Here is a 27,877-nt window from a genome sequence, read left to right on the forward strand (position 1 = left end):
CAAAGATTTCAGTTTGACTGGGAATATGTATTCCATAACCCAGAGTTGATTCACTGCTGCCCCGAATACACGGAAACCTCAGCCAGCAAGAACGAATCACTTTGTTTGGACAACTACTGGTTTCCATTTGGACATGTTGGATCATATTTGACTGATTTCTCGTGAGATACATATCGAATGTAACAGGTTGCTTTACTGGATAGTTGAGCCAGGACTTCTGGTGGCCAGATAAGCCCAGTCTGGGTTATGCAGAGCTTTGAGTAAACAGATGGAAACTCACTAAACATTCTTTTTTTTTTCTTTTTGCACTGATGCAGCTTTTGAGTGTCATGGCCGAAAATGTCATCAGAAACACAAGACTGACTGCGTGACCGACTCCTTAGTAATGTCTCATCATCATCATCACCATCGCTATCTGACTCATTCGGCCTCTACTCCCACCCGTCTCCCTCACACACTCACGCGGTGTAACCCCTCCCTTCTCCGCTGCTGCTAAACTGTATAAATAACCTCTGTCGGAGTTTGGAAGCAAGGTACAGCGACCTGCAGAGTGAAAACAAGACACCGAGGAGGAGAGAGAGTAAACCCTCTGCTGCTGCGAGAGACCACCTGTGGCTGCCACGTCTACCTGTAACCTCCAAAGTCTTCTCAAAGTAAGTCTCCACACTTCTCACACAACCCATGCTTTAACTTTCTTTGACTCCAATAGGGATTTGTTGATTTGTTTATATACCGGTAAATAAATAAATCAAAATAATCGCAACTTTGCTGAGCAAAACGTACTTAAAATAAAAGGTTTCTTCTGCTCGCTTGCCTTTAAGCGTTAATTGGTGTCCAGTAGCTTGGCTGAGGTGACATCTGGAGCGCGTTCAGTACCACGGACAGCTCAGCCTAGTTTTACCACACAACACATGCCATCGATTTGCCTCAGGATCCACATCTGTTTCGTCTAAAAAGTATTTTTTTTAAAAGCAGAACTTCAATATAACCGATTACAGCAGAAATGTGCGCAAAGGTCACTGTTGCTGAACTTGATCAGATCTGCTCTAAATTCTGAAGATCAGCTTTATAAGACCTGCTGAAGGAAGGAAAAGGACTTAGAACAAAATCTAGTGGCCTCAGTTGCTATTTTTTTTTTAAATAATATTTTATATTTTTCAAATGAATAAATACATAAAAGGAGGATATACGTTTTTCTTATTTATTTATTGAAGCAACTCCGACTTTAATCTATAATTCACCCCATGCAATTATTTAGAAAAGGACTGGAAAATACAGCAAATAAGCAAATAAATAAATAGCCGGGCTGCAGGGTGCGAGTGGGGGTAGAGAGCAGAGGTTTCTGGCACACTTTCATCTGCTCCCACACATGCACGGAGAATAGGAAACGGTCTGGAGAGGTTCACACTCCAGCAACATAGTACTCATGGTAGGTGAAGGCCACATTCACATAATACAGTTATTCTACCAAGAGTCTTGGTGGAGATTTACTGCTGCAAATGGAAAATGCGAAAAAAGTCGCAAAACGCAAATAAATAAATAAATAAATAAACAAACAAATAAATGAAATGCTACAATAATATTTTATTTTAAGGATTTCACAAAATATTGCGGTTCTTTTTTGTTTTTAAGTTGTTGGTTAGACAAGATTTACATACAGAGTTTTAAAAGACAATTAGATTGTAGACTGCTAGTTCTGGCCTGATTAAATAGTGTGGGTGTGCGATCCGCTGCTAAATGTGGCACAGCATATAGACCAAAACACCCAGAAGGTAAATCCTGAAGCAGCTGGTGCAGCTTGTCAGATGTGAGCGTCTGTTAGTTTCATGGTTTTCTGTAAGTCTGAATGGGAAAAAAAAAAGAAATTCAATTTAGATCTCTTTTTTAAAATTCAATTAATTGTGAAACAAATTAAACAGTGAAATGGCCAAACTAATGCAAGTGATAATTAAGCTCCTTACTGCCATTTTCAACAGCCTCTGGACATTTCCACCACAGACTCCACAGTCAGACAGAGGACAGAGGGATTTTTTTTTATGCTTTATGTTAGTTGTGCAAATTTACGAGTTTGCAGTTTTTAAATCTGTGCAGACCTGGTATGGAGCAAACCAGTGACTTCTGGGGAAAATGAACATGCAGTTACTTTATCTGACTGTTAATCCAGACATACACAGATTTATAGTTTGTTGTTGTAAAAAAAATACTTGTTTAGTTATCAACAAGAAGTTACAGCAAGATTTCTCTCTTTGTTGAAAGGCTTTAATCCAGGATTCTAATTAATAATTGTAACAGCAGGAGCAGATTTGGTAATGGTATGATGTGATAATGAAATAATCGTCATAAAGCTGATACACTTCAGTGGAAATCCAGTTCCTCACACAGCATGCTAGTTATTATTATTATTAATGCAAATTAAACCTTTCTGTAAACTCCATTAAACCCACAGCCTCCGTGAAGATGCGTGAAATCAGTTTCCTCCTCTAGAGACAAATCCATTTTCTTCATCTTCTTTCAAAAGACAACAACTTTCAGGGAAGAGCTGACAAAAAATCAATCACAGCCCAAAGCCCTAAAAAACATTAAAGGTATATATTGACTTGTTTAACCGCTTTACACACCTCCGTTTACTCATCAGCCTGAGCAGATATTACAGATGAAAACAGATGACATTTGCACCCCTCAGGAGAGGTATGGTACGGGTCGAAGGTTTTGTCATTAGACAGGAAAGGGCAATAGCCTTTATTAGACTCAAAGCATCTTTTTTAATGTATTTATTTATTTGTAAGATTTCATTTAGGATTTATTTATTATTTCCTTCTTTTTTGTTATTTTTCATTATGAATCAATGGGAAATTAGACTTCAACAGTGGTTAGATTTCCATAGCATTTATGTGCCTTGTTACAGATGGTTGTGATACTGAAACCTTGGACAGTGCTGGTGGCCTTAGTGCTGTGTGTGCTGGTCTGTCTGGGAACACTGGCTGATGCCTACCCCCCCAAACCCGAGAACCCAGGAGAGGATGCTCCTCCTGAAGAGCTGGCCAAATACTACACTGCCCTGAGACACTACATCAATCTGATCACCAGGCAGAGGTATGACCACACACACATACACGAGTGTGTGCCCAACAGGCACCGCTGTTCAGGACAGCCTTGAAATGAATGTGGTCCTCAAATGACATTTAGATTTGGTACCATGAGAAAATGACTGAACTTGAAGGAAAATGGTGATTTCCAAACAAATAAAGAAACCATTTTCATCTCCTGCATTAAATTTCAATAAGGATATCAAGGTAAATTTAACAAGGTAAAAAACAAGAAAAAAAGATACAGCACAATCTGCTTCATCACCAATGAAATGACGTGTGCCATATTTGAAAATGTGGAACGAAAAAACAAAAAAGCTTGAATTAATTTTTTTGTTCAGTTTTCTTCCACCAAAAAATCCTGCAAGGCAGGGCACCAATATGAATATTTAATGGTCCCACACTAATAACCTTTCCCAAGTCTTTAAGTATTGTTTTTACTGTTGTGGATGATCCACATGAAGCTGGGCATGAAGAAAGTATGTGAGTTAAATCACTCATAAACAGCCCTTGAAAAATCCCCTCAAAATTAATGACCCTGAGCCAACTGTAGGTGTTAAGCTAAATGTGTTAGTGGGGAACTTGAGCCTTTTCTTGCTTCTTTCCTGCCGATCTTACTTTAGTCCAGACTTCATTTTATCTTCCTTGAGTCATTAAAGCAAGCTGGTTCATACATAAGCCTGGAGCTCTGTCAATGTGTGATGTACACCCTCTTCCTCCCCAACACTTCACACAATGAGATTATAGATTAGATTACTGTCCACTCTCCGAAACCTCCAGGCCTCGAAATGAGCGGGACCAGAGCAATAAAATCGGCGCAGACCGACCCAAGAAAGAAGCCCAAATTCAGTTAGCAGGGCCCAAGCTAAAGCCTGCTGCTCTCAGGTATAAAGATCACCAGTATGGAATTGTCAGAGGGTGTTTCATCATTGGAAACAGTCACACTCGGGAGCTATCTGTTCTCATTCATGAAAGTCAAATAGGCCATTGGTATTTAAATACATCCAGTGCTATAGAAAGTTTTTGCATTTCACTAGAGAGGTGCACATTATGGTTTTCACAGTGGGTGTGAGTGTTTGTTAGGTTTAGACACACTAGATACAACTGATAGCTCTATGAGGTGTAACCACAAATGAACAAAAGAAAACAAAAGTAAAATTTGCATAGTTATTATATCATATGTGCTATATTGTGACAATGTTAATATTTAAATATTGCATTTATCAGTTACCATCACATGTAGCCACGCTTTTCAGTGTAAGTAACATTTCTTACTACTCCAAATTATATGGAAAATTATACACAAATACATCAAAAATACCAAAACTAACAAAGACACGTTCATCCCCAACTGGCTCAAACATTTCACAGAAAGCTGTTTTAACACATGAAGGACTGTGAAGATGTTAAAGAGGATGGATTTTAATTCTGGTGACTTTTGTCTTTTTTTTTCTTTTTTACAAATATCCATACAACTAATCAATTAAAAATTAATTCAAAAGAACACTCAATCCTTAGATTGAGCTTTAGATTTAAATTAAGGTCCCACAATTGTAGGAATTGCAGGCGTGAGCCTGTGAACCTGCTTGATCATTTCAGTGCAGCATTAACAGAAAATGTTGAAAGTATAATATTATTACATTTCCTTAAGTAAGAAATCCGAGCATTTCTTTCACCACTGGGGAGAAGAAGACACAAAAGGACACATTAAGGCTAAAGAAAAAAATATTGGTAGATTGGTAGGAAGATTGAGGTATCAACCAGCGGTGAAAACATTTTATATCCTGATATGTTGCCAGCTGTGTGACAGCTGAAACAGTACATGTGCGCTTCTTGATTGCTTACCTGCAGGGAAGCACACACTGAGGAAGTAACGGAGCATAAGATTGGGTGCTGAGGTCATAGGGGAGGTGGAACAGATGTTTGATGGGAAAACAGAAGAACTGCAGGCCGCTCTGCGGGACCTGAGATGATTGTTTCGCACACATAAACACACACACACACACACACATTACCAAGTAAATTTTCAGTTAAACGGCTCTGTGATTTTACATTTGCAGGCTCTTTTGGAACCCTGGTTTCCCATCAAGGGAATGATAAAAACCCAGCCAGACTTGGAAATGACAGCCTCGTACACACATTAAAACAAACACACACTCTTGAATTTGAATCTGACTGTGACATTAAAGCATTAGCAGCAAACAAAAGGGAACAGCTTGGAAAGGTAGAGGTAAGAGAAGACAGGTGACAGACTGACGGACAAGTGTGATGCACCAGAACCAAAAGTCCAAAAGTCATGTGTTTGTTGTGAGAGGAATAAATGTGGTCACTGGTTTGAATCAGGTTGCTGCACACTGCTGATGATTTCGAAAGGAAGGACACAATCACAGACAGAAACCTGCCAACAATAAGAAAAAAACCAAAAAAAAAAACCTGATTAACACAAAGTGTCCAAAGTGACGGCATGACAAGCACATCTCAAAAAAACAAATATAGTACCAACAAAAGCAAACAACATACAAACAACCTAACAAAGTCTTAGGGAACAGACACTTAACACACACCAGGGAACAGGATAACAAACCCCAGGCAAACTGAATCAAACACTAACAAGGGTGAGGAAAAAAAGGAAATAACTTTCAAAATAAAACAGGAAATTGTAAGGTTGATTAAGAATGAACTCTAAACTCTAAGCGGTGCAGAAAATCACAAAGAGAACTTTCAAAAGCGCAGTGGAAGAGAAAATTTAGAGACAGACAATTGAAACTGTGTTGTCATAAAGACAGTGTCGTGGAGATGTGCAAAAGTCTTGACTTCTCATTTTTAAAAAGTATTTTTCTACACAAATGGAAAATAGGTGCAGCGTTTTATTAAAATGTGTACATACATACATGAGAATGCATTGTATAAAGCTACATTTTAACAAGCTTGAAAGTCAAAATTTGGTATGGCCAACTTTATTCTATAACACAGATTGCTGTAGACATTCACAGTTTTACCTCTCGTGAGCTCTTCTGTGCATACTCATACAGAACTTTCAAATTTGGTTTATCACTCTAGAAGACCTACTGGCACTGGTTGATAATTTGGGCTACCTTTGTCCCCATTTCCCTTCCTTAAGCATGGTTTCCTGACAGCCACCGTTTCATTGAGACCATTTCTAATGCTTCAGCAAACAGTAGATGGATCATGCATCTCACAGGTCTTCATTGGATGTTTTTCTATTTCTTAAGATCATGAAAGCACACTTTCATGTTTAGCTGTCTGTATATTTTTTGGCCTGTCACTGCTTTGTTATTTTCTTCACTTATCCAGTTTCCAAAGACTTTTAAGCACGTGGGGCACATTATATCCAGTTTTCCGTTAATAACTCTTTCTTTCGGAATCACTTTTTTTGGAGCAGCTATTGGTGAAACAATGTTATCTTTGGCATTATTCATAGATCCAACTAAAGAAATGGAAACATATATGTTTATGCAACAGAATGCTAGTAACAAAGTACCTAAAGATACTATTCAAACTGTTTTGATAAAACTAATCCAACCCTTGAATTGTGTGACTTGAATCATCCTTGAATCATTGATGGGTCAGTGTTGGTTGTCTTCACAAGACATGAAAGAAAGAAACAAAAAAACTCCTCTGTAAACATTCACTTACACATAAATGAATGAAAAGCAGTCAATGGCCAAAGGAAAACTTCAGAAATATTTCAGAAAGCCTGGAGAACTCTTATTCATGACCACATATATAGAAATGTGGGGTGACTTAAGACCTTTGGACCACCTACAATATTAAATATACCATATAACAGTTACAGGAGCGGCATGGTCATGAAAACTCATGCTATGAAGTTCCCAGTGCTCATATTCTGCTGATGTTTACGTCAGATGATTGTTGGTACTTTAGTGTACTTTTACACATTATGCGCCTCAGGATTTGACAGCTCCAATCTAACTTATGGGTGCTGTGATTTCTAAATGCATACACTTTGCAATGATACCACTTACAGTTGACTGTGGAATAGCTAGGAGGGAAGAAATTTCATGAACTGACAATGGTGACATCCTATCACAGTAACAGCAGAATGACTTATTAGTTGTTTGTAAAGGCAAACTGCATGGCTACAGGCTTGATTTTATAAACCAGTGGCAAGGGGACTAAAACCACAGTGCGGCACAATGTATTAGTGTATATACAGATATACAGTGTATATCTCAACAAAAGACGTGCGTGTTTCATCGGTAGCCAAATGAGGTTAAACTTATTATGGTTTCTAAGTCATGAGTAAATGGACTGATTCTTATATAGCACTTTTCTACTCTCCCAGAGTACTCAAAGGACTATATACAACAACCTCATTCACACCCACTCATACAAGCACTTCTAAACTCAAGAGCAAACTAACCAACATTCACACACATTCACACTCCGATGAACGCATCAGAGGGCAACTTGGGGTTAGTATCTTGCCCGAGGATAATTGGCATGCAGACTGGGGAAGCCAAGGATCAAACCACCAACCTTCCAGTCAGTAATTGATCTGCTCAACCACCTGAGCCACAGCCAACTCAGTGATTTTCAGCCTGTACGAACAGCTGTATATTTTTTCCTGTGGCTCTAGAGATTAAATTTTATCTTGTGTCAGATAAATAATCCCTACAATAATATAGAGGATGTGTGCAGTCATGAAAGATGTATGCTGTAGAATCATTCCACCTGAATGCAATCGTGTGCTACAAAAGGCAGGAGAAAAGACTAAACACCTTATCTGCAGATCTCATTTCATATCAAGCTTTGAGGGGCGTGTGTTTTCATATTTGTAACTAAATTCTTGAAAATCTGTTAAAAAACGTGGATTATTATGTATTATATAGAGACCTCTGTAGCAACCACCAATGTGGCATTCATGGTTGTATCATGGGTAATTTAGGATCCAGTCTTATAGAAGGATTAAAGGTCAGTGTATAAGGGATCCTTGCTGCTTCTATTTTGACTCTATACCAATGAGCTGCACTTTGTGTGACTGATTTACAATAAAAGCAAATCTGTTTTTGTAAAGGAGAGTGAAACAGCAGCATTAGGAAGTGTTTGGATCAGCAGTCGTTTTGAGAACAGAAAATGCACTGTGGTGGTCTGAGTCGAGGGGGAGAATGGTGAACCTTTCCACTAACAATGATTATTAAACAACAGAAACATTTACAGAGGCAAACTGTCATGAATATCTATTTTTCCAAAATAATGCCAACATTAAAGCATAAAGACTGAGCTTTAACTTCATGAAAATGATCACAATTGCAATTTACAATAAAAAAAAATGTCTTCTTCACTCTCAGGTATGGAAAGCGTTCAGCTCAGGAGGACGTGGTCGCAGAGCTGCTGTTTGGTGGCGATAACAACAGAGACCAGAGATCAAGGTAAAGATCCTCAAATGTAAAAACTGAAGATGTCACATGAACTTAAAGAATTTACACTCTTCTCTCATTGGCACATTATTTCCTCTCTCTGTCTTTCAACAGATATGATGACTCTTACATGTGGTGATTCTCCTCCCTCCTCATCGGACATTCCCTCCGGGTACATCCCAGAATGCACCTGGAGGGGCCGACATGTGCCTCTTCTTCCCTGTACTCTAAACCCAACAAAAGAGCATCTCTGACGGATCACAACCTCCCTCTGTTTCTCCTGTTGTTGTTTCACATCTCTGTCACTCCAACAAAACTGTACATAATTTATTATTAAAATAAAATATATATGTATATGAAATCACAGAAGGTGGAACTGTGTCTGTGTGTGTGCGTGTGAGCTTTGGTGTCCTTCGACTGTCCATCAGACTGGAGGAGATTCTTGTTTTGCTGTTTGTATTGTGAAAAGTAACATCATAATATGTGAATCAAATGTTTTCTGTGAGAATAAAAGTTCCCAAGGACTCATGATCTTTTCTTTTGTGGCCTTTTATGTTCATTTATAACTCCGTATTTTAATTCTACCCGCTACTATAGCTTTGCCTGATTCAGAGTTCAACAGACTTCTTATTGATCTTACAGTGGGACTTGCCTCTCAACTGATCCTTTGTCTCCAATAAGGTATTTTAACGTCCTCCCCAAAAACATTTCTAAACTTAACTAAGAGACTGACAAAAAACAATGGCTTTGTCCAAAACATCAATGTATTGTGTTGAAGAGATATATTTAAAAGATAGTAGTAATCAGTATAGTGTCCATTCTGCACAGGCTCCAATTAATGGCAAGGGAAATGCTGCTGAACGCTTAGATATGGAGGAATAGGTGCTCTGCTGAATGAAACAGCAAAGAAGCACCAGCGCCAACTTTGGGAAATAAACCACGTTTAGATTTATACAATAGGAGCAAATTGAGGATGTGCACTGAAGTCCGACTCGTAGACAGCTCTTGGAGAGTAAAGGATGATTCTGGCGGTAAACTGACATTGTTTCTTCTACATCGGTAAGAACAAAGCTTTTAATCTAAAGGTTTTAGGAGCTGCTAACAGTGCAGAAAAGCCCAAACACCGTTTAACTCCAGAAACTCCAGAACAGTAAGATGACCACATTAGCCACGGCATCACCCAGATCTCAGGACAGATATTGTATTATTTGTTTTTTAAAGGAGTTGGCAACTACACTAACACTTTCTGGTAAAACACTGCCTCCTGGTGGTGAAACTTCGGGTTAAGTTTGCAATATGTGAATACAAAAAGTACCTTTCAATCAGTTTTCTTCTGACATTTCTAAAAAATGGCAAGGATAGAGTAGCAAAATCAGGAAAATTGTTAAACACATAGCTTTAATCTTGAAAGTGTGATTTGCACATTACTCTGAACTCAGAAAATTTGAAACAATAGTTAATATAAAATAATGATATAAATAATACAGTATAAATATAAATAACCCGCAGCAACAGCGGACACAGCTCAGAAAATTAGGTTTAGCTTTAGGCCGAAATATTTTAAAAGGAAAATAATTAATAAGACCCCCCCACCCCACCCCCCTCTCTCTTTTTTTCAGTTTTTCTGAGTGTTAAAAACTCTAATGAGGAGAGTTATTGATATTAACACAATCTATATCTCTTACTCTTACTGTGTCACTTGCTCTGGGTGAGAATAGATAATGCACTGAAAATGCAACTATATAGTGTTATATTTATATAAAGACTGAGGTGCTTTCTGAGACATTTATAGCTGGTTTATACTGTCATGTTTTGTAATCTGTAATACTGAAATGTTTCTGGCAATTGAATAGTCCTTGTGGAACTGAGTCAAACTGCAATGTGTGTGTGGGTTTAATTGTTCTTGGACAACAAAAGATCATTATGGTGTGGATGAATAAGATGCATCAATGTGTCACAGGATATGCTGACAGTAACAAAATATCAAGCTTAAATGAAAGTTATCAGGTTATATGCTTAGGGAAACATACAGGGTTAATATGCAGTGCACAAAAGAAAGAGGGTTTACTGTGGGGACAGAAGATTTAGGAGTATTGAGCTAAAACACACAAACACAAACAGCTGCAGTAATGGTAATTTCCTCAGAGACCAGATCTTATTTTATTGTTGAATTTGGGGGGCATGAAGCAAAAGAAAGGAAGAATTAATCCCAGAGCACAGTCATGCTGAAGGCAAAGATGGCCTAATAATACCAGGGAGAAAACCAACATCACATTGTCAAAGGTATCTTTCTCACTGGTATCATTATGTTTCTTTTTATGTATTTTATTTGAGTATTTCTAGGACAAACTGTGATGGAAAAACAAAAGCTCTCACACTTACACATTCTTCTCATAGCTCATGTATTAATTATAACAATAGAAAAAAATGTGAAAGCAAAACAAGCACTGGCCCTTTAATGCACCTCTACGTAAAGCACCGGGAATATGGTCAATTCAACCGGAAGTCTCTTGATTCTAAGCGTTAAAGTATTACATTCCCATCCCGCTTCTTGTTTACCTGCATGCTTTATAATTTTTATTTCAGTGGCAACTCTTACTTTTATATAAATATAAAAATATAATGCTTTAATAATTCAATTTTATTGTAGCTTTATTCGCTAAATGCCCTTTATTCTGAAGTTTTCTCGGAAGTTGTGTATTTTTCTGCCTCTTCCAGTCACAGAGGGAACCGAGAAACCAGACGACAACAAAAAGCGCACGAGACATCACAGACGGCAGGAAGCGTCTCTTGTTGTGTTTAAAGGTGGGTGAGTTTGTTTTTATGTGTCGCAAATATCATTTTATTAACAGACGACGTCTTATCATTAAAGTATCCTAATAAAAGGGTTGTTTATTTAAGGGAGCAGATACACTAAAGCTAGGTTGACAAAGGTGCGCGCGTGTGCGCGCGGTTCTCTCAGTGTATTTAAATAACCGCGCGCCACTAGCGCTACATTTCATTTGTGATGTTTGGTTAGCATCTTCCTTTGTCAGACAGGCTATCTGCATGTCTTTCTGTCCCCCTCTCCTTTTGTGTTTGTGTGTGTGGTGCTTTGTTATGTATGACTCCTGAGATTAATTAGTAGACTTCTCTGCTTGCACTGGTGTATTTGCACCTGTGTCGTTTATTGTGTGTTTGCTGAGGGATTCATTGGTTATGTTAATGGTAGTGTAGTTAGGCTACCAGTTAAACTGGTTTAAGACTTAGAGTCACACTCACCCTGACAATTTTATGACAGTTTGTCAAGCTAGACTCATCTGTCCTAATACTTGACAAATATAGCTTTTTTAAAATTGCTTAATAAAGCCATAATATTAAATACCATAAATCTCTTAAAGTTTTTTCTTTTTTATTATGTATTCTAACAATTCAATAACAATTCTGAGTAATTCTCTTGCTGTTGAAGTTTAGTAACTGACATGATTTGTGTGTTTGTTATCATCTCAGAGACTCAAAATAATAATAATGATTAGAAACAATAATCACACTACATTTGTCATCAGTTAAGTTGTAGTCCAGCTATTATATCTGCTTGGTTGGGATTTTCCTTTTGAAATGGTAAAATAGTACAAAAGAAAATGCGGATAAAACAGCACTTTAGCTCAAGTCTAAGGAATAAATCGTTTGAAATAACCAGCTTTACTAAATACAGGATAACGACACAGTTTAAACCATGTTGGCATGTAGTACAGCACACAGCCAAACAGCTTTTGCCGGCATGTGCTTTCTACAATTGTTTCTTTACATACAGCAGGCCTGTCCTGGTGTAGCTAAGCAGATGGATGATGGTGGGGGGTGAATGGAGGAGGGGCAGGGATGTTGCATAAATAAGGGAGTAATAGAGAGGAAAGGATGGGAGGAAGGTAAGAAGGAGGGGAACATCATTAAGGGGATCTGCAAGCAAGAAAAAAGGATTAAAAAAGCAGAGGGGAGTGAGACAGCAGGACAGAGTGCAGAGCTGAGGAAGCTGTGAGGGAAAGAAGTGTTAAAAAAAGTGACGATGAAGCAGGAGGACGAGGAGGGGTGTTTGTTGGAACGTGTGAGGAAGCAGAAAGCAAATGGACTTCACAGCATTTTAAACACAGTCATTAATGTGTCTGTGTTGGGCTGTTATTGTAGTTGACATGTACAGTAGCTGAGCAGCCTACTTCATCCACATAGAATGAGTCCACGTCCTCATCAGTAATATCAACAAAAGAGAAAAATTATTGTACTCCCATACTCATTGTCATACAGCTCAGTGAAGTTATGCTGCTACTCACGATGTGCATTTATTTGATGAGTCATACATACACAGTGTGAGTTCAGTTCAGGCGCACCGTCCGTGGTTCTACTTAGATTTGCAACATCTGTTTTTTGTTTTTTTCACACTGAGGATATATATACACACACACACACACACACACACACACACACACACACACACACACACACACACACACACACACACACACACATTCTGCTCTAAAACGGAATAAACTAGGTGACTCATAACCAAAATAATTTAGTTGGATAAATGGTACTACAGACTGGAGTAAAATGTAAATATGTAAATATGATTTGGGGGTGCCCCTTTTAAGAGCAGTGGGCAGCCAGTAGGCTAGTCCCTTGGTCAGGGGAATTAACCTGACGTGTTTTCAGTTTGGGAAGAAACTGGAGCTACTGGAGGAAACTGGAAGAACAGATTGAAAAAGGAAGGCACAGGTTTGAACTTTAAAAAGTTTCACTGTGAGACAACAGTGCTAAGCACCGAAGCATCCTATGCTCAGTCAGTTTCTCTCTTTTATGGTGTTCATTATTATTCATGGAGTTTTGCTGTCGCCAGTCTAGACCCAAACAGGTCAGGGTAGTATCCAAGATTAAAATCTTGTAATGTTTTCTTTCACATTTGTTGTCATCAGCTTGGATAAAATGTGCATCAAAGCTGGATGATGATGTGAATCTCATCTTTCAGACATTATACTTTACATCCAGTCCATCCCGTTCCACACGTCTCACTCTTACAGCTTCTCCTTTTACGTCATCCACTTTTGCCTGAGGTGTTGTGTAATGCCTACTCTAGTATAAACAGCAGGGTGTGTGTGTGAAGGCAAAACTGAGGGAAGATGAGTTTCCATGGCAGCCACAAACTGCAACAGCAGCTTGTCATAGCAACAAGCATAGATAAATGCATAGATAGATAGAAAGCATTAAAGGGGATGTGTGCCTCTTTGTTCCCTTCTCACTTTCTCTGTATTGCCATTGTATCGTGTGTGCTGTCTTGGCAGTGTATAGATTAGTCACACCCACATGCCCTCCCCCTCCCCTTTTGCCAGGCATGTTCAATTCCAGAACAATCAGTGGAGCTCCACCCTCAGTCGCTGACATCACTGCACCCTGTGTGTTTGTCGTGCTGCGTTATGGCGGGGAGGGGGTTCAAAAACACGAGCATACCGTATACACCCGCAAACATTCCCACGTGCAGCAACTGAGCAGTGCAGTTTTATCTCATGCTAATTTATAGCACACACTGAACCCAGTCATCAGTTATTATCACGCGGTTGTTACTCTCAGTCAGCAGGATGGCAGCATAAGTCTCGACAGAAAAGGATGATTAAAATGTTTAACATGAATATTTTAGACTGCTGAATCTGCTTTTTTAAATCATGCTATAAAAATAATTACTAAAATGTCAGAACTGAACAGAAAAACATGTTAAAGCCCAGATTTGGTTCTTCATATATCTATGATAACTGACAACTCTCCAATTTTTTGGTCTCATATCCACTTCTGTCAGATGATCACTAAAAAAACTCAGAGCTGTAGTGCATGTGAGATATATCAGCTCAGCTATTTAGCTTCAGGCCTAAATGGATAAATAGCTACCCTGGCTGTAGTGTTTATGTTTCTATGCCAGTACATTACTTGCAATTGTGCTCTCCCCTTTTTCTTCTTCCTGCAGCCATTTATAGGAGTAAAAAAGCCTGGTAAAATCATATAAGCTCAAAGGCTGTTTTTAAAAAATGTGTATTACTGAGGCTGTAGTGGTGTACTGCACTGCGTGTAAGTGGTGCAGTGGCCTATATATTAAGAGTGTTAACTTGTCCAATTGGTTCCAATCTTGAGGCTTTTATTCATGTGAAAGTGTTTATCTTTGTATTGCAAGTTGCCCAGTGAGTTTAAAAGCAGGTGGTTTGCACGGCATGAATAGAGGACATCATCATTTGTACTAAATCATCCCCATCTGAATGTAGCAGCGAAGGAAACAAGCTTTTTTAAAATGTTGGTGTTCATTGAACGTCTTTATCATTATTGTCAGTGTCTTATTTTCAGACCTGCACTTACATTTATTTTGTTGATCATTCTTTCCTTTTTTTCTTTCTGTCCTTCTCAGATTTACTGCAGCTCTACCATGCCCGTGGCCTCCACCAGGACAGAGCCTGGTGAGACCAAACACTATACTCCACATCAGCTTAGCATCGCCACATGATTGTTTTTTTCTGTTTTCTTTATTCACAGCTCTCTCCTAAAATCCAGTTTCACAAAAGATTAAAAACCAGAAATATGAGAATGTGTTACTAATCTGAAAAATGGTGGTATTTGCTCTTTGTAAGCTAATTAATGATAACAGATGTTTTACAGTTACAGCTACACTGTAGAATATCCTCCAGGAAACGACTGATGCCCCCAAATACCAATATTTATGATAGCGCTGTAGTATATATATATATATATATATATATATATGATGCTGGTTTGCTTACACCTGTGGCCTTTGATTACATCTGGTAATATCAAATTCAATAATATGAAAATACTAAAATAAATAAAAATGAAAAAATTACATAATTGCAGCTTGTTACATTGTAGCATACTTCCCTTGAATATGACTAAATATAGAAATTCTTAAATTCACTGCAGTTTTGTACATAACAGCACTGCTGTAGGCTGTATTTATGAGTCATAATCTAGTTTTCTTTCATTTTAAATTTCAACTTTAAACTTTAACCTTAAGGCAGCATTCCGGCTAACAAGCTGTGCTGGCAAGTTGAAATTTTCTCAAACTCCCAAAGCAAAGCAAAGCAATACATGTACAGTTCATTTCTCTAGCACATGATTTTAGCCTGCAGCTTTCTGTTTTCTTCTCTTTGTTCAATGTTGTCGTTCCTAAAGCCAAAAATGCATCCAAACAACAGACCGTGTGCCACCACACTCGGTAGTATGTTTTAAAGGAGACAGTACACACTGGGGGGAGTATTAACTGAATTTAAAGACAAAAAATGTCAATTTGAGGTCCTGAATGTCGGTTTTGATTGATTTGTCAGCCCTACAGTATCCCCTACCTGACACAACACACAGTCTGCAGCTTTTTTAACCCATGCCATTAGATTAATATGGAGTTATAAACTCATACTCGCGTAAGTATCTATTTTTGAAACTAAAAGGATGTTGAATTCCAATGAGGAATTTCCCTATAATGAGCAGAATTCAGACAGTTACATCACAGCTTTGTTAAAACCAGGAAGCCAGGTGCTTGTTTAAAGCAGAGTTACAACTATAGACACAAGCTCTGTGTCATTTGTTACTGTCTCATTTACCATGTTTCCCTTACTTAATGTTGTTCTTCCCTTCACTGTGTGTGTGTGTGTGTGTGTGTGTGTGTGTGTGTGTGTGTGTGTGTGTGTGTGTGTGTGTGTGTGTGTGTGTGTCACAGTGCCCCAAGTGTTGGACGCAATGAGCGACAGCACGGCCAGCTCCACCACAGCCAATGACCTGGACCTCATTTACCTCAAAGGCATCATGGAAAGCCCTCTGGTAGGCTTCACACAGATGCACTCGTGCACACACATATTTTAAATTCAATAAATTTTGCTGCGCTTCTGTCATTCATACTTGCACTTGCAGCACGCTCTCATCTTTGTAACCGTGTTTGTATTTGTGCGTAAGGAGCAAGAGGAGAGCCTGAAGGAGCCACGGTTGTCACCCGTGAGGGAGAATAATGTGGAGCTCCTGCAGGAGATCCTGAGAGACCTGGACCCATTCACCAATCATTCTGATACCGCAGCCGAGCTTGCTCGCATTCTCACGCAGCCTCACTTCCAGGTGTGGAACACACAAAGTCACACACACAGTGTTTCCCACTTTGTGTTTTCACTGTATTCCAGTCACAGAGGTGGTTAATTGAAGGAAAACGAATATTTCATGCATGATATTTTGTGCCTCAGTCTCTGCTGGAGACACATGATTCAGTGGCAGCTCAAGCATGTGAAAGTCCACCTCCCAGCCCATGTGACTTTGTGGATCATGAACCAGAAGACAGCCAAGCACACAACCACCTTCCACCTGATGCCATCCGCATGGTGGGCATACGCAAAATAGCCGGGGAGCATCTGGTAGGTTATTAGAATTTGGACTGTTTGCACCTTTTGTGTTTCCCATTTAAAAACATTCAGTTTGTGAAATAATAAATGCTTGTGTGGGTTGTATGCTGGTGCCATTTGGGTTATGGATGCAGATTTTTATTAGTGTTAATGATGGAGATAATAGCCAGTAATAACTGTATTCCAGGGTGTGACATTCAAGGTGGAGGGTGGGGAGCTGGTGATAGCTCGTATTCTTCATGGTGGGATGATAGACCAACAAGGGCTGCTGCACGTCGGCGATATCATCAAAGAGGTGTGTTGCTTTTTTCTTTTTTGTTTGTTTTTTGTTTTCCTTAGTTTCATTTTCAATTATCCTCTAATTTATTGGTTTATGGTGGAACCTTGCATTTTTAGTTCTATAGGATAGTTGTTTACTTTTTTCAGTAAGTTAGTATTTGATGAAGAATATACTTTTTGGTTTCCTGCTAAGACTATCCGTCCTATGAATGCAAGAGCCGACAGAAACATGTAGACAGCTACTGCAGACTGTTCAGAGGTAACGTCTCCAAAGCTCACTTTGTAAAGCATTATATTTCCATTGTTTCATCTACATTAAAATGTGTCTCACTGTGAGGTTAACAGGAGACCAGCTGAGACTCCAGGAAATCAGTGCACCTGGCCCACTGTCCCTGTGATTCTTGGGAGTGAAGCTATTTTTACAGCAGTAGCTGTTTCACATGTCTCCAGTTTTTTTTATGCTGTTCTGAGTTCCCGCCTGATTTACATATGAAGCTTACCGATATTACCGTATTACCGTATCAATCGTCTCGTTAAGCATTTACTTATCGACTCTTGTTCTCTTGTGTTTATTTCTTCTTGAGTGTCAACTTGTTAACCGCTATGACTCAAGGTCAGGCTCAAGCATGAAATGCCCCGGATTATTTGCGTACCTCCACAACTACCATAAGAAAAAATCTGTTGTTTATCGGCTGTTTATTGATCACGGCATTCTGAAAGTCTAAATGCATAAATCTGTGTCCATACTATTGTTTAACCACTAGATGGCGAGGTAAACTATGTGTTCTTATGAAAGCATGGGGCAGAAACCCACAGCAGTTCAATCCCAATACTGTGCAAATGAATAGATCAGGAAAAAATAGCAAAAGTAAGGATCATTTGCTAGTGAAAGTTTGTTTTTTTGACATTTTATTCAGGGGTTTTTGGTGCTGCAGTTATTGGAGTTTCACTCCTGGAATCTGTGGAACTTTATTCATTTGAGTGGATGTTTGAGCAGATACTTACCTGTGTTTAAATACTCTGTGGTGTAGCTTGCTTGCACTGGGCAGGTCTATCCCTCCTGACAGGGCTATTGGGACCTGTTCTGGTGCTCTGTAGTGGGCTAACACCTTAAGAGTACATTTTCAGTTGTTCAATTTGTCCGTCATCTGCATAGTCCACAAGAGGCTTTTAATTTTTACATGCTTCAAAGTTCTGTAAATATTTAAGCCAACTGATCGAATTTGCAAATTTAAATGTAAAACTCTAGTCAGCTGTTTAAAACCCTTTCGCTTAACCTTTAAGACATGTAAGGAATCTTTTTTGTCATTACTCTTGTTGTCTACTTTACTGACAGGCGAATGGACGAGAAGTGGGCAGGGACCCCAGGGTTTTACAGGAAGAGCTGCAAGCAGCTAGTGGAATTGTGGTTCTGAAGATACTGCCAAGTTATCATGAATCCATACCACCTGTACAGGTGACACATAAACACACCACACACAGAATAGACACATGGGGCTAAATCTATTCTCCTTATTTGTCAGGGTTTCTATTTATTTATCTATTTTTTGGTTATTAACTGAATTTCATTGTTAGAAACTTATTTTCATTAACACTAGAACCTTGTTTTGACCTCTGTTAAATTAAAACCACGTGATCTCATATTTCATGCCGTTTTAAAAATGGATTTCTTCATCAAATACTGAATTTTGGGGTGTTTGGGATCAAAAGAGAAAAGAAAGTATAACCATTTTTACATAGAACCACCAAGGATGTTATTTCGACCGCATAGAAACTGATGTAAAATCACTGTTGTGCCACATTGGGCTGCCTAGCAATACGATTGTTTACACACATTTTGACTTAAATGCTGCTGTTACATGAGTCAGAGCTAGCTATATGTGATTGATAAATAAATATGTAGGGGAATGTAGTTAGATGAAACATGAGTAATTGCTGCTGGGCTCAGGGTGGGATATTGAGCTGGGCAGACTGTGGGACCGAAGGCATGGAGAACCAGGTATGTAACTTGCTGTGTAGGGCAGCATAGGGAACTGAAATGAACAGAGACTCCAGAGTGTGGGGAACTAATCCAAATAACTAAAGAGTGAAATCAAGAGAACAGCGCCCTGCTCACTTTCAGGCCTGAGCAGCACCTCAGCAGGTGAAGCTGCGGACTGAGGCAGGGTAGTGTGCAGGTTTGGTCTTAATTATATTTTTTAAGTGTGTAAGCTGTTGTGGTAGTTTTGTCCAGTCTTTGTTTATTTATTCTAAAGTGTGTTTTAAACTTTACAACCTGCAATTAAATTTTAAAACTCATTGATGAAACCATTCAAATCCCTCAAAATTCACCTTAAATCCTTGTTTTGCCAAATCTGACTTAAAATTAGAAAAATTTGATGAAATAAACAACTTAAGTGAACTTAAAAAATGGCATCTTTGCCATTACTGCAAGCAGCACCTCAGTAATGGCACCTGTGGTAACATGAACCCCTCCTAGCAGTTCTAGTCTTAAAGGGATTTTAACTTGGGATGCACCACTGAAATAAAGATGTGTACCTCTATGTATTTCTCCAGGTATTCTTTAAGTGTCACTATGATTATGACCCAGCCAACGACAACCTGATTCCTTGCAAGGAGGCGGGGTTAAGGTTTGAGACCGGGGATATCCTGCAAATAGTCAATCAGGATGATGTCAACTGGTGGCAGGTGACAGAATAGTATTTATGTGAACATGTTATAGCTTCCTGTGTGCACATTTTCATATCTTTGGATTGCTTTGCTAATTTTTTCTTCATTTGTTGTGCAGGCACGTCATGTGGAAGGTGGGAGTGCTGGGTTAATCCCTAGTCAGATGCTTGAGGAAAAAAGGAAAGCTTTTGTCAAGAGAGATGTGGAGCTGGCACCTGCAGGTAATATGAAAGAACGAATAAGGTTGTGATGATGGTGACTTTATTTTAACAGAGGGCCTGGATTCTAATCAAAGCATGGACGCAGTGTGTGTTTTGGGCCTTAATGAAATCATCTCACTATGGATGTAAAATATTATTAAAATACTGGTGGTTGCCAGTGTTGCTCTGCAGCCTCCTAGTGGATGGTATCAGTTAGATAATCATAGGTGACTTCCTCCTTGAATTATTGCATCACAAGATTTTCAGGAAACTTGAAGAAACCTTGAGGTCAGTGTCGCTGAGATTCAAACTCATCTGAAATTTTAGTAGCTGCACCTTCAAAATCCAAAACATTTCAAAATCCCACATTGGCACATTTTGAAGTTATAGCATTCACAAACGTGAGTGTCCAAGCTGCTGCCCTGCAGGGTGACGACAGTACTCCATCAGCCTTTTACAGCTTTGGGGTAAAAGCCAAAAATGTTTCATGAACACAACAGAATATGACCCATTTGTATTGAACTATATTAGCATGTTATACTGTAAACAGAAATATAAATCGTTAATAAACATATGGCAGCAAAAAAAAAAAGACTTCTGAAAGTGTTAAGTATTAAGTAGGTGTTCATTAAGGAAGGGCATTATGTTCACATGTCTGGTGTGTGTTGCTGCAGCCCATGGTTTATTGATTATTTGTCACTGCCGTGTGGTGGTGCACAAACACGCCAGGTACATGAAGTTTGCTCACATGTTTAAATTTCACAATGTGCCAGTGCACTGGTCTACAATGTTTTAAGAATATTTAGACTTAACTTTTTATAAGAAATATTTTCAATATAACATTGAGCATTATAGCATGAACCTGTATTAGATTACAAGAAAAGAAGTTTGAACATACTCCCACTTTCATATGTGGGAGTTACCCCAGTTATTATGGCATATAAGAACCATCGCTCTCTGATGTCCAACCTTTGTAAAAGAAAAAAGGTTTTCTTTGCTAAACGTTACCAGTCAATGATGTGTCATTTTTTACACTTCTGTAAATGTGAGATTTGCATAAGCATTCGAACAACTGCTAATTCAGTTCGAGTTCACAGAAAGGGTTTTGTTCTGTAAGGGAGCTCTTATCAGTAGATCCAGTAGATCTAATTCCCCTTTTAGAAGCACAAACATGAATATTAGAACTTAAAGAGGAAAAATTAAATGTGTATGAGACATAATATCTGGCAGAGACACATGCATGAACATGACTGATCATTACAAGCCAGCTTGTGGGCAAATGAGTACAAGTTAGTAGTTGTGAAACATGACTGATGCTCATAAATTACTTTAGTTTGAAGTTTGGCTTCAGTTCTCTGCCTACACTAATGCTGTGCTCCAACAATGCAACAGGAAATCTGTGTACTGGTGTTGGAGGAAAGAAGAAGAAGAAGATGATGTATGTGACCACCAAAAATGCAGGTAATAAAACAGGGCCAGGATCAGTTTAGCTCTGCTGGGGTAAAATATTCCTACTGCTTTGTCCTTACTTTCTGCTCTTTGTTCACCCTCAGAGTTTGACAGACATGAGATACTGCTCTATGAGGAGGTGGCCAAGGTCCCACCTTTCAAGAGGAAGACTCTGATTCTGATAGGTGCTCAAGGTGTGGGGAGGCGGAGACTAAAGAATAAGCTTCTACTGAGGGATCCACAGCTCTTTGGGACCATAATTCCATGTATGAAGTCTGATATATTCCATTGCCTTATTGCTTCTTATTGCTAAAGTAGCTAGAATTGTTTTTTTATTATATTGAGTCGATCGGTAGGCCCACAAACCCCTATGCAGGAAGTTGATTTCGGCTCTCTGATTAAAAAACATCTTGATCCCTGATCCTCTGATCAGTCCCCTCTGCATCATCTGAGTCTCAGCCAGTAGATGGTGCAGAGGGGACTCGCTCAACCTGACTGCCTTCATGTCCAGATGTCTTCCCTGCTTCCCCTGATAGGAAAAAAGCTGACTAACTTTGCAGGTCAAACCTTTTTGATTGCACCTGTTGTGGCACTTGTTATCCTGGGATGGTTTCAGAGGCCTGTACAATAGGCCCCAAGGGAAGATATTACTGGGAAAGGCTAGAGCAACCTATTAGAGCTATTTGGACTAATATAGATCAATACTCACCTTTAATGTTTCTCAAAGGGTTGAAAAAGGAATGGCCACAGTTTAGACTTTAATAGCAGAAGATTTTATTAAAACAACTTTTCAGAGTGGGGTCTGCTACCAAATGTGGCAGACAAACTGACTAAAATGTCCACCATCCATCTAAAAATTTTTACATTTTGGGTTGGAGAGCTATGTTAGCTGGCTTGAGCTAATAAACTGATCATAGTAACTTCCCTTCCTTGTATTTGCGCAGACACCTCCAGAAAACCCAAAAAGGGAGAGCGAGAGAGTCGGATGTTTGCTTTCACTACCCGCAGCAAAATGGAAACAGACATCAAGAACGGGCGCTATCTAGAACATGGAGAGTATGAGGGCAACCTGTACGGCTTGAAGATCGACTCCATACATGAGGTGGTGGAGGCAGGGCGGGTCTGCATACTGGACGCCAACCCTCAGGTGTGCACATACAAGACTTTTCTGTTTTAGCAGTAATCATAAGCAGCAGCACCTTTACTGTCTTGTGTGAAAATTAGGGGCTAATTTGGCAGAATCCTGTATACATTACACACATGCTTCTAATAGTTTCTATTGCCAGTTTATTAAAGTGAAATGCTCTAACTTACGTTGTGCTTGAGATGCTGAATCAATGTCGTTGTGCTATTGTGGTAAGCTGATTCAGTTTTACCATGAACACACTGTACAGCATTTTTGGTTTTCCTTTGTTTGAAATGGTCACAAACTTTAGATAGTTTTCATCTTTTTCTGTGACTTTGCTTTTCGCTTCTTCTTCATCTTCTCTGCTTTTCTGATCCCGCCATCAAGTCAAGGCCGCTCCGTCCACATAAAACATGGTGATCACTAACCAGTACATGGCCTTAAAGTAGAAAAATTTGCACGTGGTATTGCACATAAGCATTGTGCATAATATTGCATACAAGGGAGACTGGGCGAAGGTTAACACAGTGTATTGGATGTGTGTGTGTGTGTGTGTGTGTGTGTGTGTGTGTGTGTGTGTGTGTGTGTGTGTGTGTGTGTGTGTGTGTGTGTGTGTGCGTGTGTGTCATCTGAAGAGACCATGTTGTAGAATCTGACAGCAGTTGGAAGGAAAGACCTGTGAAATCTCTCTGTCCCACATGGTGGGTGCTGCAGCCACTGAAGCAGCTGCTCAGTGCTGTCAGAGTCTCCTGCATGGGGTGGGAGAGAGACTTTGATCTCCTGCATCCATTTGGGTCCACAAAATAAAACCCTCCACATTCCTCACATCGTAATCCCATGACAACTTCTCTACTTTATCTTAAATCTGTTTGACACAGTCAGTCCCATTCAGTCAGCATAGTGTCATGTGCCTCACTCAAGGGCATCTTATTAAGAGTACTGATAAGAGAAAACAGTCTTTCACTCTCGTCAGTCGGTAACTTGTGGTGGATTAGCCCAGTGGGTCAAAAAGTTTAGAGCCTGCAAGAGACTCTTTCAGTCTAATGTACTTGTGTTGATTTTGCTTGCGTGTCTTAATTTTAGTCTCTCAAAGTTCTGCGGACCTCTGAGTTCTTGCCCTACATCGTGTTCCTTCAAGCTCCAGAGTTCGAGGTGCTCAAGGCCCTAAATCAGTCAGCTGCAGAGGCAGGGGTCGTCACCAAGACGCTGATGGTAGGAATTGCTCACAGTACAACCATATGCACATAAAGAAGATGAATAACTCAGGAAGCAGTAAATAATGAGAAATCAGTCAAAGCAGAAGTCCTGTGATTAACAGCCCTGCTATCTGTTTTCCTTCACAGGATGAAGAGCTGCAGAGGACGTGCGATGAGAGTGCTAAAATCCAGACAGCTTATGGTCACTACTTTGACCTCAGCATTGTCAACGACAACCTCGACGAGACATACCGCACCGTCAAAGCAGCGCTGGAAACGGTTTCCAAAAACCCCCAGTGGGTCCCGGTCACCTGGGTGTTCTAGAAAGAGACGTGCTGGACTGAGGAGGGAGGGAACAAGAAAGGAAGCAGGCACTGAAAATATTCCACTGAGTATAAATGATGGGTAATAACTTTACAGGATAACTTCTCAAATTTCCATAATTTAAACAGGATATATTTTCCGTGCTGCAAAGAAAGCGTGGAATTGAAGAAGGAAAGAGATGAACGAGGAGGTGGAAAAAAACCCTTCATTTCAAAAAGTGTGCATATGCATGTGTGTTCCTGTTTACATAGAGACTTCAGAGCAAAGACATGTGCCATTACTGATGATTATCATCAGACATTGTCATTGTTTACATTTTTTGCATTTAATCAGTGCCATCTCAGTGCAACTCAGTGCCATTAGGAACAAGCAAGCTCCATCTTTCACTTTTGTAAGTGTACAGTTTCTCATCATGAAATCAAAAATAGTTTCCCACTGCCTTCTACAGTAAATGTGGATGTTTTGCATAAAGGTTAAGTTGTATAAGGTTTCCTATCAATCCCCTCACACCCATGGGTAAAGCTTTTTTCAGGTTAAGTCTGGTGAGGCCGTCATAATCTTTAAAAAATGTCTCTTGTTCTGGAGTTGGTTGAAAAGTGAAAGGACATCTCTTTCAGGCTTTTAAAAAGATTTGATTTCAACTTTTATTGGTTAGAGACACTAATCACTGAGCAATAGCATCTAAATGGTACATGACCATCAGTGGCAATAACAGATTCAATTTGTTTGAAAAGTCAAAGTTAACATCACATCCAGACCAGGGGTCTCAAACTCCAGTCCTCGAGGGCCGGTGTCCTGAACCACGTATACCTGTTGCAACACAACTGAATACAATTAGTAGGTCATTAGCAAGAGTATAGCACTTGACTATAGAACTTGACTGCATGCAACCCCTAACCCTACTAAATTTGAGTAATGTTGTTTGGAAAAATGTACTTCTAAAAGTACTTTTATTGCTCCATGTTCATTCACTCATGAGCTGCTGTAACGTGAATCAAATAGCTGAATAGCCACTTCAGTCCTCAAGGACTAGAGTTTGAGACCCCTGATCTCAATCAAAACCTAGCATGAAACCTCTCAGCCAGGTTTAAACAGAAAGAAACATTTTTTCTAGATATCTTCACCTATCATAAAAAAACAGCTCGTCACATTTCACTATAATCTCATTTTAACTTTGTTTCAGTGTGCGGCACAGTCGCTTCATTAACAGTTTTTCAATAAGTAGCATACTGGGTGGGTCACATGGATTAAACTATGATTTAGAGAACAAAAAAGAATCAACGAATATCCTCTTCATCCTATGGAGCAGGTGCTGAAAAAAATAGGACAAAGAAATAAATGAGAAGTCTGGAGCTCTGCATTCAGCTGTTAACTGTTTTTCTTAAATCATGATTTACTCATAATGCTGGCCTCTTCTCATGGTTCTGTTACTAAACCTGAAGCCTCTTTAATTCAGTTCCATGTCTAAATGTGAATGTGGCCACTATTAAGAGCAAATCATAGAATGAGTCTTAGGAGATACACTGTTCATTTAAAACAGAACTCCAGGCCTCAAGAGCCGGTATCCTGCAGGTTTTAGATGTCCTTGATCCAACACCGCTGATTTAAATGGCTAAAATCAACATGTCTTGAAGTTCTCCAGAGGCCTGGTAATGAACTAATCGTTTGATTCAGGTGTGCTGACCCAGGGTGTTGTCTAAAACCCTACAGGCCTGATTTAAAACATCACCATTTACTTGATGATTTTCTATTTGATTTCTGTATAGGTTTCTCATCATATTCCAAATTTAATATTTGTTCGCAGACACTGAAAAATTCCTGTAAGAATTCAGTCAACTCACTCCGTAACATTTTGACAGCTAATTTTGAGTTTCAGTCTTTTAACCATTTAGTTGTAGATGTATTTTAAGCTTCTAACCTCTTTTAATTTTAGTGTAGTTTTAGTTGACTAAGTATCATAAGAGTACAGTAGGCTAATCCTGAAGTTGAGTGACTTCATTTAAATATAAAGTGTAAAAGTATTTTACCAGTAAGAGTTGCTCCAAATGGTTACAAAGCATCTTATTTTCCTCAATATCCACTTTATGTCTATGTCTCATCTTCTCTTCTACTCAAGTGTTGACATTTTGTTTTGTTTTCATGACAAACAGGGAGCTTCCCTCCAACTTACCCTGTTAGTCAGCAGCAGATGAAATACGCACAACTAACCTGACCAAAAAAGAGAGAGATTATTTCTAATTGGATCGCCTCCTTTCTGCCCAGTATATATTCAATGACAACAGTGTCAATACACTTTGTCATAGTTTTTCTCCTCGAGCATTCTTTTTTATTTAGTTGTCATCATGTTTTAGGAAAACTATGATAGAAATTATTGGTCATAGAGATAAACAAATACAAATTTTATTTGTCACATACACAGTACAACATATAGTGAACATGTAGTGATATGCTTGTGTCCTGAATGACTGATATTTAACTGTGCATCATTTATGCTGATAACTTCTAGGACCAAATATGTTTGGTTGTTATAGGTGGATCTAGACCTAGAGTTCAACTAAACATACAGAGTGTCAAGAATATGGAATAAAAGTGCACACATCAGGAAGAAATCAAACAAACACAAGCTGTGAAACCGTACATTGAAGTCATTGTACAAAGCTTTCTTTCACCAGAATGAGTTATTCTGTTTCACTCATCCTGTCATTCTCAGTTAGCACTTTTCATTTTGATGTGTCTGTGATTTTTTTGTTTTTGTTTTTTGTATTTCTTGCGTGAGCTGTAAAAAGGTTGTAGATAGAATGTAGATACACAATCATATAGAAGGAATGATGCTCCCCCCTCGTATTTACAGTATGAGACATGTCAGTGGTAGCCTCAGAGTGAAGACCACAGCAGCTGACCTACATCAAAATAAATGTAAAACAGTATTTTCACCATTTTGATGTCAACACAGTGTGTTGTCTTTTGTCTGTTTTTTGTTTTTGCCCTTCAGTTGTAGTGTCACTCTCAGGCCACCGTACTTGTCACAGTTTCCACAGTGCCAACTGAAGTAAAACAAATCATTGTATTTATTTTTTAATTTCATGTGTTTTTTGTGGCAGCTACTCAGTATTTTGATGCACAATCGCTTAGCGATATAAGAAAATTTGGTGTTTAACAGTGAACAGAGTCTGGTTCTTTAGGCTGTGTTAGGGGAGCAGTTTTTAGTCAGTCTTTGTAAATAACATTTATATTTATGCTCTAGTTTTTAAAGATGGCTTCAGAAAAGCAGATTTTTGCCTGGCAGCTATACATGTGACGTCTGAATATGCTGGAATAAAACCATCATTACTCTTGAGGACATTCCAAAACCTCACTGTGTGCTTTTTTCAATGAAATGTCATGAATGCAACGGTAACGATCATCAAATCACAAAAAGATTTGATGATCTTGCGATAATAGACTTTCCTGAAGGCAAAACAACAAAATCTTTGCAGTCATGCATTGAATTAGACGGTGAATCAGTGTTGAACCTTGGAATTATTTTGTAAGGCTGCTATTAGTGATGCTTCTGTCTCTACAGAATAAATGATTCAATTATAATTATTTGTGATTATTTTGCCTCAATTATTCATGTGCACTTTTATATTTAATAATTTTATATTTGATAAGTTAAGTATTATAAAAGACACTTTGGAGTGGCATGATGGATGCAAGGCATTTTTCCCTCAAAACAGTTAAACAGGAACCAGCCAATGATATTG

At 38.9% G+C, this 27,877-nt stretch overlaps 2 protein-coding genes across 2 annotated transcripts; both read left to right on the forward strand.

Annotated features, from left to right (window-relative positions):
• Nucleotides 1-538: 538 nt before the first annotated feature.
• pyya (peptide YYa) lies at nt 539-9,006 on the forward strand. Its single transcript, XM_085405082.1, has 4 exons — nt 539-653; nt 2,906-3,093; nt 8,420-8,500; nt 8,603-9,006. Exons 2-4 carry the CDS (start codon nt 2,906-2,908, stop codon nt 8,625-8,627), a joined length of 294 nt encoding a protein of 97 aa, XP_085261208.1. The 5' UTR covers nt 539-653; the 3' UTR covers nt 8,628-9,006.
• Nucleotides 9,007-11,213: 2,207 nt separating this feature from the next.
• On the forward strand, nt 11,214-27,716 carry mpp2a (MAGUK p55 scaffold protein 2a). Its single transcript, XM_085403012.1, has 14 exons — nt 11,214-11,293; nt 14,904-14,952; nt 16,224-16,324; nt 16,457-16,612; nt 16,735-16,902; nt 17,078-17,185; nt 18,506-18,625; nt 19,726-19,857; nt 19,958-20,060; nt 21,432-21,500; nt 21,593-21,754; nt 22,433-22,635; nt 23,698-23,826; nt 23,958-27,716. Exons 2-14 carry the CDS (start codon nt 14,922-14,924, stop codon nt 24,132-24,134), a joined length of 1,659 nt encoding a protein of 552 aa, XP_085259138.1. The 5' UTR covers nt 11,214-11,293; nt 14,904-14,921; the 3' UTR covers nt 24,135-27,716.
• Nucleotides 27,717-27,877: the final 161 nt, after the last annotated feature.

Source organism: Rhamphochromis longiceps, linkage group LG4, assembly GCF_057381845.1.
Source record: "Rhamphochromis longiceps isolate RC_006_pf linkage group LG4, R_longiceps_female_GT1.1, whole genome shotgun sequence".
Taxonomy (NCBI): domain Eukaryota; kingdom Metazoa; phylum Chordata; class Actinopteri; order Cichliformes; family Cichlidae; genus Rhamphochromis; species Rhamphochromis longiceps.